This window comes from Phoca vitulina, unplaced genomic scaffold, assembly GCF_004348235.1.
Source record: "Phoca vitulina isolate PV1807 unplaced genomic scaffold, GSC_HSeal_1.0 scaffold2, whole genome shotgun sequence".
Taxonomy (NCBI): Eukaryota; Metazoa; Chordata; class Mammalia; order Carnivora; family Phocidae; genus Phoca; species Phoca vitulina.
This window is the reverse complement of record NW_022589705.1, coordinates 98,076,650-98,095,737: the sequence shown is the minus strand read 5'-3', so window position 1 is coordinate 98,095,737 and position 19,088 is coordinate 98,076,650. Positions and strand designations below refer to the sequence as shown.

At 54.4% G+C, this 19,088-nt stretch overlaps 1 protein-coding gene across 2 annotated transcripts in view; it reads left to right on the top strand.

The window, feature by feature from the left end:
* Positions 1 to 6,748: 6,748 nt before the first annotated feature.
* The window catches only part of AJAP1 (adherens junctions associated protein 1), a 118,096-nt gene continuing 105,756 nt past the window's right edge, over positions 6,749 to 19,088 (top strand). For both annotated transcript variants that reach the window (XR_004298154.1, XM_032395038.1), the window contains exon 1: positions 6,749 to 6,887. Coding sequence is in view for 1 of the 2 variants with exons in the window: in XM_032395038.1 (XP_032250929.1) it covers positions 6,859 to 6,887 (29 nt within the window). In the remaining variant the exon portion in view is untranslated. The remainder of the gene's footprint in view (positions 6,888 to 19,088) is intronic.

The window sequence follows — 19,088 nt, the reverse complement described above, 5'->3', positions numbered from 1 at the left end:
TGCATTGTTGTGGTGGTTAAATGAGATTAGAAATGTAAACTTCATCATGGTGGCTGATGCTTATAGACTGGGGTGAATTTCAGGCCACACTGGAGCAAGCCAGCTGGGTATTTGCTCTGCATCAGGACACTCAATAAGTGACATGTCTTCCTCCCTCCTTGGCATGTTCCGGAAGCCTCTTCAAGCCTGAGAATAACAGCTTGGACAAGCCATCGTTAGAGGAAATGGCTTTTCTGCTTGATTACTCTCCAGATTGGCTGTGAGCATCCCTGACGTCACCTGAACTTCTGCCTGGGGAAAAGGGGTCTGATGATCCCTGGCCAAAAAAGGGGGCCATAGGAGGGCTGGATGCTTTTTGGTGTGCTAAGACGTGGTCTCTCAGTAGATCCTAACTACTAATAAAACTCTTAAAGTTGATGGTGATGGTGATGATGATGGTGATGATGGAGTTGATGATGATGATGATGGTGATGATGATGATGATGGAGATGGTGATGATGATGATGGTGATGATGGAGATGATGATGGTGATGATGATGGAGATGGTGATGATGATGATGATGGTGATGATGGTGATGATGGTGATGGTGACTATGATGAAGATGATGCTCATGATGCTCATGATGATGCTCATGATGATGATGATTTTTCTTGACTAATCACAGCTTTCCCCTTTAGATAGAAGCATAGCTTCCAAAGATGCATTATCTGACCATGGCTATTGTTATGGGTAAGCAAATCACCCCCACTACCCAACTGTAGTTGGCAAGTGCCTACCTCTGTGTTTCCAGCATTAGTCAGGTGCCTGACTCTTGGATGGGTGATGCAATCAGGTCCAGAGTCCTCCCAGCCTTCAAAGTCAAGAATCTCCCTAGAGTTTGGAGATAGGAAAGGTATGCAAACTCAGCATGCCTGCCAGAAAACATGCTCCTTCCTTTGAAACAGATTCTGGCATTGTCAAGTTTAGGGTCTCTGTGAAATTGAAATATAAACTATCTTCTTGAATCATTGACATATGTTGGTAAATTTAGGGGACTGTGTGAGTATCCAAGGTGTCACCTGTCCCTTCCTGTGTGAGCTCTATGTTTCCTCAGCCTCTATTGTCAGCGTGGCCATATTACTTGTTTTGGCCAGTGAAATGTGCACAGAAGCGACATGTGTTCTTTCCCAGCAGAAGCTTTAAGGGCCACCGTGAGCTTCCACCATGACTCCGTGCCGTGTGGTATGTGACTGGGGATGTTCAGGTAAGAGCAGCTCCTTCAGGTTGGGTCTCAGAATGAAGACAACATGTGCAGCAAAGCTGATGGCAACTGTTGGTGGTCATGAACAAGAACAAGAAACTGACCTTCGTTGGGTTCAGCCGTGGAGCTCTCTGGGGGTTGTCTGTTGATACAACATAATCTAGTCTTTGCTGACTGATGGGGCTTATGAATCAATTGGAAAGGGACATCAATAGTGGAGATACACTGGCATCCAGAGACCAGCCAGTGGCAGCAACCGCTCCCAGGTCAGACCTCCTTCCCTGTGCAGTCGTCCCCGTTTCAGGAGCTTCTCCAGCAAGGCGCGTTTGTTTCCAGGGAGCCTCACCCACTGGTCCTTTCTGTATGTGCTCAGGGCTCATTCAGCAGGATGAACCCATCCTCTCATCCTCCTACTACCAGGTGTCAGAACTTTGGGTGCCAGAGAGAGACTCATCCCCCAGAACAACCGAGGGTCTGATCTCCCATGTCCCTGGTTTCCCCTCCCCTCTTTTCCTTAATATCCAAATGAGCCCCATCCCGAGTACTTTGTGAAGTCCAGCACCCCTTCCCTCTACCTGCCAAGGTCCAGTGTCTTCTGGAGTATGAGAGAGGAAGGGGATTTTCTTCCCATCTTCTGGCTCCGCTGGCCCCACCCGCTGCCTCTCCCCCACCCTGACCTGCCCCACAGCAGAGACCCTCCCTGCTTCATCACATACTTTAACAGGATCACAACTGCCTTGGAGCAGAACCACAACGTGGGACAAAACCCTCAGACTTTGGTCTCAGCCATAGTTACGAGAAAATGTGAGGACTCAACTGGGCACTGTGGCCCCTCCCAGGGGCACCCCAGCTCCTGACCGGCTTCCCTGCGTGCCTCTGCCCACCTCTGGACCTTCTCCTCTTCTCTCCAGCTGCAGGCTCCAAACCTCCGGGCTCCACGCTGCCAAGGGACTGTGTTCAAATTGTCACTTTATTTTGCAATGCAGATTAATCCTCTTTCTCATAATCCTTGCCCATCTAAATAGAAGAAGCAAACCTGTCATCACATTGAATCCCTAAAAGCCTTGAAATGGGTTTTTTTCCTCTATCCCAGGCCAGCTCAAATTCTTAGGCAGTCCTCTTCCCACCTGCCTTCAGAGTCCATCACTTGCTCAGACGGAGTGGAGGGAGCAACTTTTCCTCTTTCAGATACACGAGCCTGTTTGAATGGACAGGAGAGACCCGGCATTTTCTCGTGCTGGCCCTGGGCTGTGGGCTGTCCTGTGAGTCACTTTGTCTGGGGGAGCCTCGGCTTCTCTCTCTGGCCCCTAACAGGGCAGCCTCGCTCTTGCACCCAGCTGGAGTTTGCAGCTCAGAAGACAGGAGAGGGATTCCAAAGTCTGGGCACTGAACCTCCCCCACCCACAAAGGAAAAGCGACTTGGAGTTCATTCCCCACCCCCACCCCATCACAAGCAAGTTTTCTTGTGTGGGGGAGCTAGTAAGGTGGGGGCAGAGAAGATAGTAGTGTGAATGCTTTAAAGGAACTTATTAATCAGCGTTTTTCTTTCTCTTTAAAATCACAAACTTAGCTACTTAATCAAATGTCATGCTTAAGACACATTTACCTCCTTGGGAGAAAAATGAACAATGGCAGCTCAATTTGGCTTTGGATGGGTTTTAAAAATAGTCGACTCTGTGAAGGCCATTAGGTAAATGGCCTAAGAGAGCTTCAAAGAGGACCACCTGCAGGGGGTCAGCAGACTCCTTCGTTGGCAAAATAGGGCAGGGCAGAGGCAAGGGGGCTCAGAGAGACCAGTGTGCTGCAAGCTGATTCTAGGGTTTCAGGGTGCGGCTTGCTCCTGAGTGGGGGGTAGCGACCAGAAGTGGGGAGGGGGCCAGGAGAGATTTCTATAGCGGCTATCTCTGAAAACTTCCCTTTTGCACTTGCTGAAGCTGGGAGGCCTCTGTGTGTGTGTGTGTGTGTGTGTGTGTGTGTGTGTGTGATAGTCTGTGTGTTGGGATAACATCCGCCCACCCTCCCAATTCCCAAGAGACGAGGCAAATGAAAAGGTCAGAAATGTGAGATGGCCTCAAAGTACAGGAAATCAATTACATTAATGGTGAAATAGAAGTCCTGGTTTTATTATTTTACAGCATGTAAAAAACAACAATGTTTTCATCAAGAGAAAAATATAAAAACAAACAGAATACCAGGTGGGTGCTTTCCCTGGAGGGAGCTGTGCTGTAGTTATCAGCACCCAGAGGAAAAAGGGAACTCTAGTGTGCCCTAGTTCTTACTGATGCGCTCCAGCCTGGGTGGGACGGAGATGACAGAGGCCTGTGCTCACTTGGTGAACAACTACTGTGTTCTTCAGACTCTGATTTCTCCTCTTACTTCTGCCAGCTTACTCCCTTGCTGTTTTCAGGACACACTCCTTTCTAGCCTAGCCAGGGGCTCATACCTGGGGTCCAGGGACCCCCAGGGGAATGTGGGTAGAACCCAACGCGTCTTTATACATGGGTGGGGAAAAATGATATGTTTCTTCTTGCAAATTCCAACTGAAATCCAACATTTCCGTCCATCACAAGCGTAGGCAACAGGCCGCAGGGGCACGAGGCCCCTGTGACCTGCTCTCAGACCCAGAACTTGCAGGCATCCCCCCATCACGTGACCGACATTTCGGCTGTCTCAAAATACCATTGCTGCATATCTCCACTTCTAAATGGCACTATGTTTTAGATCCACCCACTCGTTACTTGACATAATATTAAAGAACACACATTGCTATTTCAAAAATTGGTTTTAATAGTTTGATGACGCATTGCCATAAAACTGACTTCCTGATAACTCCTCCTAGTGCCCTTTAGCGTATGCATTTATAAACGTTCTGAGACAAGTTCCCCACTTTGCACACGGTTGCTGAAGGGGTCCCTGGAACCAAGGGGATCAGGACGTCCCCCCACCCCCAGCCCCACCTGGCCAGGGGCCTACTAGAGGGTTGTTCTGGCTCCTGAAAGGGCCTCCCTCCTGCAGCAGCCCCACTTTGTCCCGCTAGGTGGCAGCACTGTGCGCACCCCCTTCTCGGGACTACCCTGGGCCCAGCCTGTTGTTCCAGTACTTCCTGGTCCCCCGTGGTGGGGCTCTGTTCCCCCAAACTCCACAGGGAGTAGGCTCCGGGGGGGACATCATCCAGGAAGGGCCAGGCAGGCCAAGTGCTGACTCAGCCTGGTGCTTCTTTGAACCCTAATAGCGACGCTGTGTGTGAGGCCACCTCATTTACTCCCCACAAAAATGAAAGCGATTTCACAGAGAAGGAAACAGGGTCAGAGAAGTTAGATCAGGCGCCCGGGCCCCTCAGTGAGTAAAAGGGTCAGAGAAGTTAGATCAGGCGCCCGGGCCCCTCAGTGAGTAAACAGCACGGGCTCGTGTGCTCACCGCAAACCTTGGTTTCTTGCCCCCACGGCTCCTCGCCTCCTGTCTTTGCTGTCTTCATGGGGAGGCAGGTCACCCGCACCTGCTGTCTGGGCGGAGTAGACCCCTATGGCTCTCAGAGACCCGAAGCCCAGGGATGAAGGGCCTGCCTGGGAGTCCGAGTCGCAGCCATGCAGGGCCTGGATCTGCCCCACCACAAACTGCCCCTTCTCAGGGAGGCCAGACCAGCCAAGTGGGGTCTCTGCTGACCTCACAAGACTGGGGTGATTCCAGAGCTTGGCTAAGGGAGGCCGCTGCATGGGTCAGATCTGGTGTTAGTTAACTTTCCTTCCAATCCCGGCCCGCTTCCGCGCTTGCCACAGAAGAGCTGCGCCAGGTGATCCCTAAGGCCTGCGATTCTGCAGCGCCCTCGAGGGCACCGAGTGGACAGCCAGGCCTTTGCGGGCGGTTTCCCGGGTGGGCAGAGCGGTTCGCTGTAGGTCACTTATCTCAGCGAGAGGCCCGCTTGTAGGGCCCTTCCTCCTGCAGCCACTGTCCTGCAAATACAGCCTCACCCGCAAGGCAAGGGGAAGTGTTGGGATGGGAACGGGCCGGGGTACCGGCTGCGGCGGGAGTCTGGGAGGCCGAGGACTCAGAGCTCGCAGGGACTCCTCGGGAGCGAGGGCCTGGCCGAGCAGCGGCTGCTGCCTGACGCTCAACCCCGGGGGCTGTGGGAGCCTGGACATTCAGGTCCGGGCTGGGTTGGGGCAGAAGGTGCTAAGCTCTGACCTGGGACGCCGGGGCTTCTTCCGCCAGGGCCCAAGGCTGGGGGCCGGGGAGGCGGGAAGAGAGGGACCCCTAGTAGCGGACCCTCCGGCTTCCCAGACTCTAGCCGCGCCTCTGGTGCAGCTCCGCCTGGAGGAAACTTTCTGCGCAGCCTCTCGCTCCGGGCGCCCCCCACCAGTGCTCCCTCGGGAACGCCCCCTCCCCAAATTAGCGCTCCAGGTCCACCGGGCGCACCCGTAAATGGGTCGGAACCTCGAACTGCTTCGCAGGCCATCCGGTTACCGTGGCAACACCATCCGGCGGCGCCCAGCGGTCCAATCCGAGCCCGCGGCCTCTCTCGAGCCTTTCCCAAGGTGGGGAGTGGGACGAGGCCGGGGATGGGGAAGGGGCGGCCGGGGACCCCGCCTGATGTGTCGCCTGGGCCGGGCACAGCCCCGCGCCGTGAGGCGGGGCACAGAGCGGCAGCCGGCGCCGGGCAGGGGGCTCGGGCTCCAGTTCGAGGGGCGGGGAAGGCGGGTGACGTGAGCCGGGCCGGGCGGGCGGAGTTGGGACCCGCTCGGGGAGGCGGGGGCGAGCGCTCGGAGAGGCAGACGCGCGGAGGAAGGCGGCCGAGCGGCGCGGGCGGCTCTGCGGCGGGCGCGGTGGGCGCGGGCGGCGGGGCCCCGGGATCCCCGCGCGCCTCCTCGGCGCGGCGCCGCCGCCGCGCGTCCCCACGCCCCGCGCTCCACGGCGCCCTCGCCCCGCGCGCCTCCCGCGCCCGCCTCCTGCCGGCCTCCGGCGCCGCGGCCGTCTGCAGAGCGAGCGCTCAGACGGAGCCCCCGGCCAACTTGAGCGCTGCCGGCCGGCGGCGCACCCCTGGCGCAGCCCCCTGACCTGGCGGCGCGCGGAGGCGACCCGCGTCCTTCCGCGTCGCCGCCGCCCGCACCCCCGGACCGCGCCGCCCCCTCGGCGCGGGGCTCGGACCGGAGGCGAGAGCCGCGCCACGAGACACGCACCGTGCGCGGCGGCGCCGCCCGGCCTCCCTCCCCACCGCCCCGGAGGGCGAAGCCGCGTCTCCTCCGACTCTCCCCGCGCGGCCGCAGCGCCGGAGCGCGCCCCTCCCGGGCCGGCCGTGGGCGCCCCTGCCTCGCTGCCGCCTTCGCTGGCTCGCCCCCGGAGGGGCGACGAGCCCCGCGCCCCGGCCGGAGGATGTGCGCCCCCGCGGGCCGCCCCGCCTGAGCCATGCGCCCCAACGGCGGCGGCGCGCCGGCCGGCATGGAGCCCCGCGCGGCCGCGCTCTGACTCGCTCTGCGCCCCGCGGCCGGCGGGCGGCGGGCGGCGGGCGGCGGCGGACCGAGAGCCAGAGACCGGCGCCGCGGGACGGAAGCGAGCGGGCGCGGGCGCCGCGCAGATGGCCGGGGCGAGCAAGGTCTGAGGCTCCGCTCCCCGAAACGTGACCATGTGGATTCAACAGCTTTTAGGACTCAGGTGAGCGACCCGGCCAGCGCCGGGGTGCGTGTGGGTGCGTGGGTGCGTGGGTGCCGGGCTGGGCTGAAGCGGCGCTCTCCTCAACGTTGCAAATAAAGGGACCCCTCCCCGCTCCCCGCTAGCTGCCAGGAGGGGCCCCGGGAGCTCGGTCGGGGTGCCAGTCCGGAGCTCGGAGCTCCGCGGCCCCGCAGGGAGCGGCCGGCTCTCCCGGGCTGCGCGCCTCTGGGTCCGGCCAGCGGCGCCCGCCCCAGCTCCCCGTGCAGCCGGGCTGGCCGGGGCGAGCCCGCGGCTCCCGGCACCAGCAGCGCAGTGTCCTGGCCTGCCGCCCCGGCGCGCCTCCTCCCTGGGGCCCGGCGGGCCGTGGACCCGGGGCGGGGGCCGGGGCTGCCGGAGAAAGCTAGAGCTCCCCGGCTCCCGGCTCCCGGCTCCCGGCTCCCGGCGAGAGCTTAGAAGGCGGAGTTGGAGGAAACCAAAATCAAACAGCCACTCCGCCCTCCCTTTCCCTTCCTCGGGGCCCCCAGGGCTGAGCAGGGGCCTCCCGGGCTCCCAGCTGCCGATCCAGCTGTTTGCCGGTGACCTCCGGGCCCGACGGGCGCGCACAGCTGGCGGGCAGCTGGGGCGGGAGACGCTGGGGCTCTGGGGGAGCGCGGGCGGGCACCCCCCACCTACCCACTCACGCAAACACCCGCGGGAGTGCCCCGGGGCTTGTCTGAGTCCGGACTCCAGGGCCAGCTGGAACCAGGGGGTCGAGCCCGGAACTCGGCGCCAGGGGTACACAGGAAGACCCTTTCCGGCAAACTTTGCCTGCTTGCTGTGGAGCTCGGGCTTTCAGCCCGTGCCTGGGGCGGCGTAAAGCTCAGCAGTGCATCGTTGTCTCCTTGGCGGGGCAGGCTGCCTCCAAACCGTCGCCCGCCTGCCAGGGGGCTTCGCGGAGCTGGTGCGTTTTTGGGTCCCGGGTTGCAACCGAAAGCAAGGAGGACATTGGCGGAGGCGGAGAAAGCGGTGCGGTTCTCGAGTTTGTCCACTGGGATGCACTGCGCTCCCATGCTGGGGAGGAGAAGGGCCGCTAGGTGCTGGAGCGGCCGCCTGAGCCGCCCCCACCGCCGCCCCATCAAAGCTGGGGGGAGTGAGCCGAAAGGAGACTCAAGTGCGCGTCCTGATTTTGAGAAATCAGAAGAGGACAGAGCGCGCCACGCGTTCTCTAGCTACCTTTGATTTATGAGACAATCCCCCATCCCCGGGGTAAAGACTGTTTAAAACATCTAGTGAAAATTGTCAAATGTTATCCGCCTTTTTCTGGAAAGCGGCATTCCTTCTCCTGGTGGCTGGGTCTTGTTTGCCAGTGTGGGCTTTAAAAGGTTAATGGTGAAGCGGATCCTGTTGGGTATCGGCGTGGCCTGAATCGATATAGTGTGTTTGGACTAGATAAGGTTTAGGCTCCCTGTTCTGGGACGCAGACAAAATGGAGCGAGGGCAGCCTTGCCTGGTGACCCCTCCAGGTGCCCTGCCATGGCGCCTCTCAAGGCTCAGCCAGCCCTGGAGGCCCTCTGGAAGGATCAGGAGGTCCCAGCCCTGGTTCTGGGAGCACCTTTGGCTCCCAGATGCTTCCCGAGGTACTGTCTGGCCGCTTGGTTCCTGACTGACTGCTGGCAAGTTACAGGTTTTTCTTTTTTTTATTACTAAGTTGCTAGATTGAAAGATTAGTACATTTTGATAAGGGGAAGAGAAGAGTAAATACCGTGGAAAGAAACCTCTCTGTTGGTTCAAAATTCACTAAAACAGTTCCTCTAAAGCATCCCCAAGTGAGATCTCCTTGGGATTTTGCTGTAGGAAATAGTTCTGTTGGTGATTTTGAAGTTTGACCTTTTGCTTTTTTTTTTTTTTTTTTAGTGTTTGCACAAGAGATTTTCTGTGAGTGTGTCTCTAAGGACGAGCTGTCACCTATCTAGGAGGCTGACAGGAGAGAGATCTGTCATATCTGTGAGGGCCATCCCCTGGCCAGCACAGGTGTCTTGCCGGGAGGGTCTGTGTTGTTTTCCCATCACAACAGGCAAGGGTAACGGTAGCAAAGCGGGGACTGCTTGCTCCAGACCTGGAAACGCACTTCTTCCTTGAAGAAAGCCGGTCAGCTTTGCTTACAAGCCACACTCTGTGGCTCCCTGGGTGAGCCCTGCACATCCTGCTGCCTGGCTTCCAACCTGGTTTCTCGGACAGACACCGAACCTAGAGCCCGGGTCTGTGGAAGGCTGCTCTGAGCATCACCGGAGCGAGAAGCCCTCTGCTCAGGCTCCTGAGGCAAAAATCTGGGCTTGGTTTTTTGCTCCTGCGTTTGACCGGAGCTGTGCATGGAGCCCTTTTCTTCTCACGAGGCAGAAACAGACTGAGTCTTGTTTTCATGCCTTTTTGGTGGTAGTTGTATCAAAGCTCCAAGCACGGATAAAGGTATCTCTCGAAGGCAGCCCAGTAGCTTGACCAGCTGCGTTGGAGCTCAGACATAAACGAGCACCGCGCCCAGCTTGGAGGGGCGCTTACTCAGCACGCAGCAGAGAGTGTGGCTGCCTCGTTGTTTAAGTGGCCTCGGAGGCCGCAGCTTCGTCAGGGGCTGGGAGCGTGCAAGGCATTTGCTAGGTGTGCTCAGGCGAGCCAACGCCATGGCGCTTCTTCCCAGGCCGTGCCCCTGGGGGTCGCGCTGTCTGTTCTCCCACCCACCAAGGCCCTGGCTGTGTGCGTCTGCTCGGGGGTGGGTGTGTAACAAAGTGCTGGGACTCTCTTCCTTCGCGGGTGCTTCGCAGTCCCCCGAGCTCGGGCCATGCGGTACCATGTTTGGGCCTCACCACGTGGGCCCAGGGGGTGGGCTGTCACCATCCCCGCCTCTAAAGTCCAGCAGCTGGGGCTGTGTGGAGGCTTTAAGAGGACGGACGGAGTCAGGCGCTCTGTCCACAGACATCGCCCTCCTGGTGAAGCCTGGCTCGTGCCCATTTCCGACGGCTGCTACCAAATTGATTGCAGCCGGAATCCATCGAGGGTCAGCGGCTGGGAAGCTCATCAGTGACAGTGATGCTGGAGTAAATGGCCGTTCTGAGAGGCAGTTCAAATCTTTCCACCGCTGGGGCATGGCCCCCTCCCCCTCAGGCCACGCCCACCCAGGGGATCCACTGTCCAAGCGGAGGAGGGGCTGGTGGGCTCCTCCTAAGTCGGTCCCTTCTGTTGATTTACTGTAATCACCTGCTTCCTTCTCTTCTGTGCATCCAAGCGGGCGGTAAGCAGGGAGCAGGGCAAGCCAGCTCACACGCAGAGACAGCTCCACGCCTCCCCGAGACGTCTGTCTCTGGAGGGGGACAGCCTGCTTCCCCACTGAGCCCTGCATCCTCTTAGCTGGGGTCGTTCAGGTGTCAGCGGCCGGGTGGCAGCCCAGCCAGCCTCGCCATCCCCCAGCCCACTGGCCTGGGCGCCATCAAGCTGTCTGGCACAAGTGGGTCCGGCGAGCTTCCTGACGCATTTATCTCCCTGGGCTTCTTGTGGGAAAACTCCGCTGCCCAGCCATGTGGATAAAAGCTGCCCCTTAGGTCATGATGAAGTGGGTAAACAGCAAACCCCAACCCACCCATGACTGCCGGGCCTTCCAGAGCCCAGGGGCTCCTGTCTGGGGTTACATAAGAGTCATCTGCTTTCCATATGCGTGGTTGCCAAGTTTTCTTCAAAGGGCTACAAGTCAGTAGAGACCAAATTGATGTAAAGATTAGCTTGGAAAGCCAAATATATCCTTGATCTAGATTTTCATGTTTGAAGTCTGGCTCGAGAGGGTTTCTCCTGCCCGATGCCAGTCAGACACGAGGGGGAGGCAGGAGCCGGGGCTTGCTGGAGCTGGAGCAGACAAGCTGTGGGGCCCACTGACTCTCTTTCTCTAAGACCCCCTTCCAGGAATTCAAAGGAGTCGGTGAGTCATAAGGCCGCCGAGTGGGGAGTGGCACTTACGTAACTCAGATTAACTCTCAGTTAATAGAAAGTCAGAGGCTGCAGCGTCCCCATGTCAGAGCTTCGGGGGCCCCGGTGTGTGTGTGGGGGGCCCAGCTCCCCGAGTTCCTTATCCACGTCAGGGTTGGAGCAGAGCTGGCTGCCTGGGGGAGGCTTGGCTTCTCCAGCCCCCTCCCCTGGGGCAGGGCCCTGTACTCCAGCAATCAACGAGAAACAGTGGGATTATTTCTTCAATGCCAGGTCCCCGATGCCCCTTCCAGAAGAGGGTGCAGGATTCATTCCCTGCTGCTGCTGCCTCATTGTCTCCCAGTAGCCTCTGGACAGGTCGAGTTAATAATTGGGATGCCTGGCAGGTGCGGAGAAGTGGCCAGGTGAGCTGTACAAGGGCCCTGGGGACAGTGAGAAGCCGGAAACCCGACATTCCTCGGTGGGTGTCTTCATCATTATGAGGATCTCCGACATGGCTGAAAGAGAGCCCAGAGCAGGGGCGGCATGTTGGGAGTCGTGTGCTGGCAGAGGCCAGGGTCCTGCTGCTGGACCAAGGGGACCTGGTGATGGCGGGGGAGGGGCTGGGCCTTGTATTTGCTTTTCCATCCCCTGCATGCGCTCTACAGAAGGGTGTCACTTTATTTCCTCATCCCCTCTGCTCCCCCCCAAGAAAAGGTTGGTGGCAGCCATGCTGGGCCCATCTGTGCGTCAGCCTTCCCAGCCTGCCCTTCACTGTGCTCGTTCTGTCCACTCACTGGGACGCCTGCCATTTGTTGCACTTTCCTTTGGGTGGCCAGCCAAGGAGGGCTGGCGTGGCAGGGCCCACTGCCGCTCTGCCCTCTCCCACCGTTTGCAGCCCCATGTGGGCAGTTGCCTGGGCTGTGTCGCCTGCCCTCCCCGTGCGTGACCTCAGGGGCTTCTGGAACGGGGCCGCATCAGGACCTTGTAGCTGGCAGTGGAGACCCAGGGGATGTGTCCACCGGAAACCTGTGTTCAGGCTTCCTCTTTGACCCCAAAGAGGAGCCATGGTCTCTGGACTGTGGGCTCATGAGGGCAGGGACTGAGTCTCATTCTTCATCAGCTCTTGAGAAGAGTGTGTGGTGCAGTCAATGCTCAGGAGATGTGTGTGCATGAGTAGATGTGTCTGCCTGGCCCAGAGCCCTGGCTTCGTCAAGTCTTGCCCTGTGGTTACTCGTCCTTAACTCCACACTGAGGCTTAATTCCCCACCGGGGCCCACCCTATGTTTAGGCCCTGTCCTGCCCCAAGTAGATATACCACTTCTTCCACCCGACTGCTGGTGATCACGGTTCCACCATTAGAGATTCTTTCCTTTGCTGTGAGATTTAGTTCCAACTGGAATGCAGACGTGTTTAGGAAAAACAATCCTGTTGAACTCTTTCAGTCATTCTCCTGAATGCTAATAGTAGTGAAAGTATCTGAGTTTTAAGTGTCTTGGAGGAAGGATGGGTATGGATGGGAAGAGAACGTGACGGCAGGGGCACAGGTGTGGTCATGGGATTGAGGGGAAAAGGTACCATCAAGGGAGGACAGGGAGATGTGGGGTGAGGGTGGCTTGGGGCCAAATGCAAACTATTGGCTTTACAGTTGGACTGAGTTCTCCCTTCCCTTTGGCTTTCCCGGGCACTGGGACAGTTCCTACACCTACCCGGGACTAGGAAAAGGTTAACTCGAGACACAGCCAGTTCGTTTGCAAGAGAAAGTTCTGGTCAGTATGCGAGCGCACGGGTGGGCAGGTAGGTAGATGCTGAGGACAGGCAGACACCCTCTGGCACCTTTGCTCCTGTCCCAGGTGTGAGCTACAGAATTTGCACGGTAGTCAGATAAAACACGTCTCCTCTTTATACACGTTGAGGTTTAACTGACCTACAACATTATATTAGCTTCAGGGGTACAGCATAATGATTTGCAAGATGATCGCCACGGTAACATGTATTTAGCATCCATCCCTTCACACAGTTACAGAATTTTTGTGTGTGTGTGATAAGAACTTTTAAGATCTGCTCTCTTAGCAACTTTCAAGTATGCAAAACAGGCAGCAGGCTGGGGGTTGCTGGGATGGGGGGGTGGGGGGTTGGCAAAAGGGGTGAAGGAGGTCAAGAGGTAGACTTGCAGTTACAAAATAAGTAAGTCATGGGGGTGTCAGGTACAGCATGGCGATTCTAGTTAATCACACACGTCCGCTTTAAATGTCTATGCCACGTAGAGAGAATGCTCTGATCTCTGATTTCGTTCATTTCATCCACACCTTTAACTCACTGCTCAATTCTTGCATGCCTGGGGTTGGCTGACCCCGAGCAGATGCCATGCAGACCCAGAAATGAGTGGGTTTCTGCCCTTGAAGACCCTGCCGTCCAGTAATGGAGGGGGGGATATGTGTGGGGATAAAAATACTGTTATCAAGAGTGGAGACCAGCAGTGTCCAATCGAAATAACATGGGCCACATTTGGGGTGCTCAATAGCTTCATGGGGTTGCTGGTTGTCATATTGGACACTTTCCTGGGGAAACACAGAAGTGAGAAAAGTAAATGTTTCGGAGCCTACCACCCCCTCCTTCCCACCAATGTCGAGCTTGGCACCGTTGCTGGTTAGTATGAGCTCCGAGAAGGGCCAGGCTGGCCAGCACTCCTCCTCATTCAGCGGTGGACATTTGACATTTGCTGAGTGCCAGACCTATGCCTGGCCGTGCCAGTTGCAGAGGTGGAACATCGAGCCAGGTTTGGGGCAGCAGCTGCCTCCTTCAGGGGCCAGTTGTCTCAAGGCAGGAGATGGCTGGCCTGCAAGCAGGTTGTTCACACCTTCCGGAGCGGTTCCCACGCTGGGTTGTAATGAAGCACTTTGGGGGACTTGAGGAGGGAGGGACAGAGCCTGCTCAGTTATAGCAGAGGTGTCAGAGGCCGGGGGGACAGTCAGTGGAGGGGGAAGACCAGCACATGGAAGAACAAGACAGAAGCCAGGTCACCTTCCAGAAGGGAGAGCCGACCTCCTAGAGGGACGGTTCCAGGGTCCTGCCCCAATGTGCCCCAGAGCCAGCACCCTGGGACAGACCTCCCAGGGGCTCCTCTGGCAGCAGACATGCACCACATTTGACCTGAGGGCAGGGCTTTCATCCTGTCCCTGCACTCAGCACTTATCACCAACATGATGCTGAGCGTCTGTGTCACCCTGGGCCTCGTGGGAGGAGGAAAGATGGTAATTGCTAAGGTCTGATTCCAATGGAGACACTTAGGAATATTGTTCCAGACATAGGTGTGTGTGCCTGTGTGTACGAGTGTGTACGTGTGTGTGGTGGACACTTTGGGGACCAATGGGTATCAAAGCACCTATATTAGGAGCTCCAACTCCAGGTGAAGAGACCAGTTTTTAAAACAAAACTCCTCCTGCAGAAGGAGTGTTCACACGATTGAGAGTCTAAGAAAGGATGGAGCATGCCACATCCGAACCTGGCTGCTGACAAACAAACAAAAAACAAAAAAAAGTAACAAAATATTAGCACATAAAATTCAACAATATATACAAAGAAGCATATACCATGGCCAAGTGGGGTTTACTCCATGGATGCAGGGATGGTTCAATATTTGAAAATCAGTCATGGCAATCTATCAAATGAAAGGCTAAAGAAGAAATATCATAGGATCCTCTGCATTTGATAAATTCAACACCTATCCACGAGAAGGACTGCCAGAAAAGCAGAAATAGAGGGGCATTTCCTCAGCTTGATAAAGAACATATACAAAAGCCTACGACTACGTTCACGCTTAATGCTGAGAACTAGAAGCTTCTCCCCCTGAGATCAGGAACAAGCCAGGGATGACACAGGAAGAAAAAAGCAATAAAAGACATCCAGAAAGGAAGAAATAGAACTGTCCCTGTTTGCAGATGTTGTGATTGTCTACATAGAAAATCTCATGTACTCTATTAAAAAAAAAACAAAACAAAACTTCTAGAACTAATGAGTGAGTTCAGGGAGGTTGGAGGATACAAGATAAATGTATAAAAATGAATTCTATCTCCATCTGTTAGTAATGAACACATGGACACTGAAATTTAAAAAATGCAGTGCCATTTTCAATCACCCCCAAAATGAAATATTTCAGTGTAAACCTAACAAATCGTGTTATGCTGATGACTCGCATGCTTGGAGGTATGTGGCGCTGGTGGAGGAGATGAAAGAAGGTCTACATGATGGAAAGCCGTACCATGTTCATGGATGGGAAGACTCAAGGAAGACGGTCACTTCTCAAACTGATATAGAAGCTTAACACGATTCTAGTCAACATCCCAGCAAAATATTTGCATGCATAGGTAAGGTTATTCTAAAATGCATATGTGAAGGTAAAGGGACTAGAAATACTAAAACAGTTTTGATAAAATAATAAAAGAATAATAAAATGAGAGGAATCAGTCTGATGATCAAACATTATGTAGCTGTCATATCGAGACTGTGTCACATTGATGGAGGGATAGATAGATCAACAAAACAGAGCAGAGAATCCGCATACAGACTCCCACAAATATGCCCAGCTGATTTTGGATAAAGGTGCTAATCCAGTGGAGGAAGGATAGCCTTTTCAACAAATTGTACTGGAACAATAAGACATCCATAGCCAAGAGCAAAGAAACAAACAAGAACCTCAATGTTAAATCTCATACCTAATACAAAATTAGCTTGAAATTGGTCACATAATTAAATGTAAAATGTAAAACTAGAAAGATTTTAGAAAAGAAAAAAAAAAAAAAAAAACAAGTAGAAGGTATTCAAGTGGTGCGAACAGGCAGGGAGCTCTTTGACTTGCCACCCAAAGCACGATCCATAAAAGGAAGAAACTGATAAATTGGACCTCATCAAGATTTTATCATTTTCTTCTGTGAAAGACTCATCCAAGAGGGTAAAAAGACACTACAGAGTGGGAGAGAATATTTGCAAACCGCATACCTGACGAAGGACTAGTATCCAAAAAACAAACACCTCTCAAAACACAACCCAACTAGAAACAGGTGAAAACCATGAAGGGACATTTCACCAAAGAGGGTAGTCGGGTAGTCAGAAAGCACATGGAAGGATGTTCAGCATCGTTACTCATTAGAGAAATGCAGATTAAAACCACAACCATCACTACTCATCTATGAGAGCGGCGAAAATAAACAATGCTGACAACACTAAGTGCTGGCAAGGACGTGGAGAACCTGGGTCCCTCACACGCTGCTGTTGGGAAGGTAAAATGGGACCATGTAGTGGAGCTTTTCACTCCTGGGCATTTCTGCCAGAGAAATGCAGAACATGTTCACGCAACATGTGCACACATGTTTTATAGCAGCTTTATTTGTCATAGTCTCAAATTGGAAAGAACCCAGATGCCCTTCAGTGGGTGAATGGCCTAGCAAACCCTGGTACCTTCACACCATGGAATGAATGGTGCCCAGCAATAGCAATGAAAGGACCACTGCTACACCCAACAACCTGTATGAGTATCCGGAGAACAATGCTAAGCAAAAAAGACAGTCTGGAAGTGTGCTTATGACCGCTCCATAGCATGCTTCAAATGGTAAAATTACAGAAACGAACAGGGTGGTTGTTGCCAGGGGTCAGAGGGTGGGGAGCATGAGGGGAGATGATGTGGGTACGTCATGGCAGCACAAGGGCTCTTGGCGATGATGGGGATGCTTTCTATCTTGATCGCATCGATGCCAATATCCTGCTTATATCATTGTACCCTAATTTTGTAAGATGTTACTGCTGGGGGAACCAGGTGCAGGATCTCTCTGTGTTACATATTACAGGGCTTGTGAATCTACAATTAACAAAATAAAAATTTAATTAAAAAGTGGATATTCTCTACTTATCTGCCAAAGATTAGCATCTGATTGTTTGGGGTGTGTGTGTAAGTCTTAGGCACCGTGTATTGGGATTTAATGACAGTCGGGCACTGTGGAAGTAGGTAACGGGGTAAAAACATGACTTTATGGAATTTGTTACACTGTGGTTCTGCCACATTTTTTTTTAGAATGCAAAATACAGCAGCATATGAACGTACGGTGTTGCTAATGTTACCGGATCCATCATCAGTGACAGTAATAAATGACCTGGTGCATAATTATTGGATAAGAAGAGCTGTCCAGATCCTTATATAAATCAGGTCAGCTCTGAAAATAGAGCAGCCTTTTTGGGGACAGTCCCACTTTCCTACCCCGGCACATAGGGTGGCTTCAAGACCGTGCTTTGAGGATTTTAAGTCAAATGCAGAAACAGTTGGCTTCTTGTTTCTAAATCAGTAAGACATGAGCCTCAAGTTCGTGAAGGCAGGGCATTGGCTTGTGGCTTTGCTGTTTTCATTTCCTTTTGGTCTTTATGATAAAAGAGCTGCATGTGTGTGTGTGTGTGTACACGTGTGTGTATGTGTGTGTGCACGAGCATGCACATTCTATAAATGCTTGTTGAATGGAGTTGGTTACTGCAATGGGAAGCTCTACGTGGATTTGGCTGTGAGCTTCTAGACCCACTAATTCTGTCTTTCCGTCCTTTCAGGTCTGGCTGGGAGGTGCTGGGCCTGACCCTCTCGTAACCCAGGCTTTGTGCTAGGTGACCCAGCCAGTGTGCATCCTCTCAGTCCATCCTCAGGATCCTCATGATGACCCTGTGGAGTGGCTGTCATTGCTCTGATTTTGCAAAGGAGGAAACTGGAGCTCAGAGAGGTTAAGTGATCTGCCCAGTGTCACACAGCTCGTAGTGGGAGAGCTGAGATGTGGACCCAGGTTTCATGGACTCCCAGGTCCATTCGTGCTCTTCCCACTGCCCTTCATGGCTCCCGTGTTTTATATAAAATCTCCTTCTCACTCCTTTGGTTAAGTTGCACATTGCCCTTTTGGGAAAAACAAACAAACAAACAACAAAAAACAACAAAACCAGAAGGACCCGTCTGCTGTGACGTGAGGCCAGCACTTTGAGGATCTCGTCCTTGAGTCCAGCTAATGCTGGAATCACAGGTTCTTCTGGCAACCAGAGTTGTAGGTGGAAGCTCTGTAGTCTCGAGCAGAGATTATTTTGTAGCAAAGAATTGATGAAATGTCATGAAGGGATGAAAACATGTCTGTGACACAGATACTGTTATTCAGTCTACTTAATAATTAAAAATAAATGTGTCACCAAATCCACGGAGGCCCCTCTTGAGAGCGCTTGTGAGATTACACCGCGGAAGTTAATGAATGAGCACATTGACGAGGCTGGGTTCGCGTGATACCAGTCTGGGTGGAAGGCTTGTGGACCGTGGGCACACCCGTGTGTGTGTGTGTGTGTGCACGTGCTTACTTACTGGAGGATAATTTATAGTCCATGACATTCACCCATTTTAAGTGTAGGATCCAGTGATTTTTAGTAAATGTGCCGTGCGTGCAAACATTTTCGTCGCCCCCACTAAGATCCCTGATGCTGTTTACAGTTGACCCCATTTCTACCCTCAGACTCACGCGACCACTGATGTACCCTCGTCTCCATAGTCTTGCCATTCTGGGCACTCCGCGGAGGCGGGACTGTACACCATGCCATCGGTCTGGGTGGCTTTCCTCATTTGGCCTCACGTCCTTGAGGTCTCTCTAGGTCTCTGCGTTATTTCTGAGGGGCACTGCATTTTTGGACGTACCACAGTCGGTCTGTGGTTCACTGGTTGGGGGGCACTTGGCTTCTTTCGACTTGGTGTTTCCTACAGGTAGCGCAGCTGCTTCCCCATGGCCTCCGTACCCGTAGACGGTCAGAGAAGCCCCTGGTGTTATGACGCTCGTGGGGATGCACGGGGCAGGGGTGCACGATTCCACCTCTGGTTTTGGATTGTCTCCTTCTCTTCGCTCTAAAGGAAAAGCTGACACACAAGCCGTTGTTTATTGGCTCATTTTTCACCTGATGAACACTGACTGAGTGTCAGCCATGTCTGGCCGTGGTGCTGCGTCGTGGTGAGATACAGAGCAGTACAAAGCTTTCCGTTCTGCCTTGGTGCAAAGATACCGCGACAGGGGACGGTGGACTCATCAGAAGGGCTCCGGCTGACCTGGGCGTGGTCCCCAGGCAGGAGGAGGGCCGTGCGTGGCCGGGGACTGGAGCAGAGGGGGCCGGCAGGTGGTCCTGCAGACACTCCCCTGGCCCCTGAGCCTTCTCCTGCTGCTGGGTGGCGTGGCCCACGGAGCCTCAGGGGGGCCGCCGTGCGTATCTCTGACCGGGGGCTTCCTT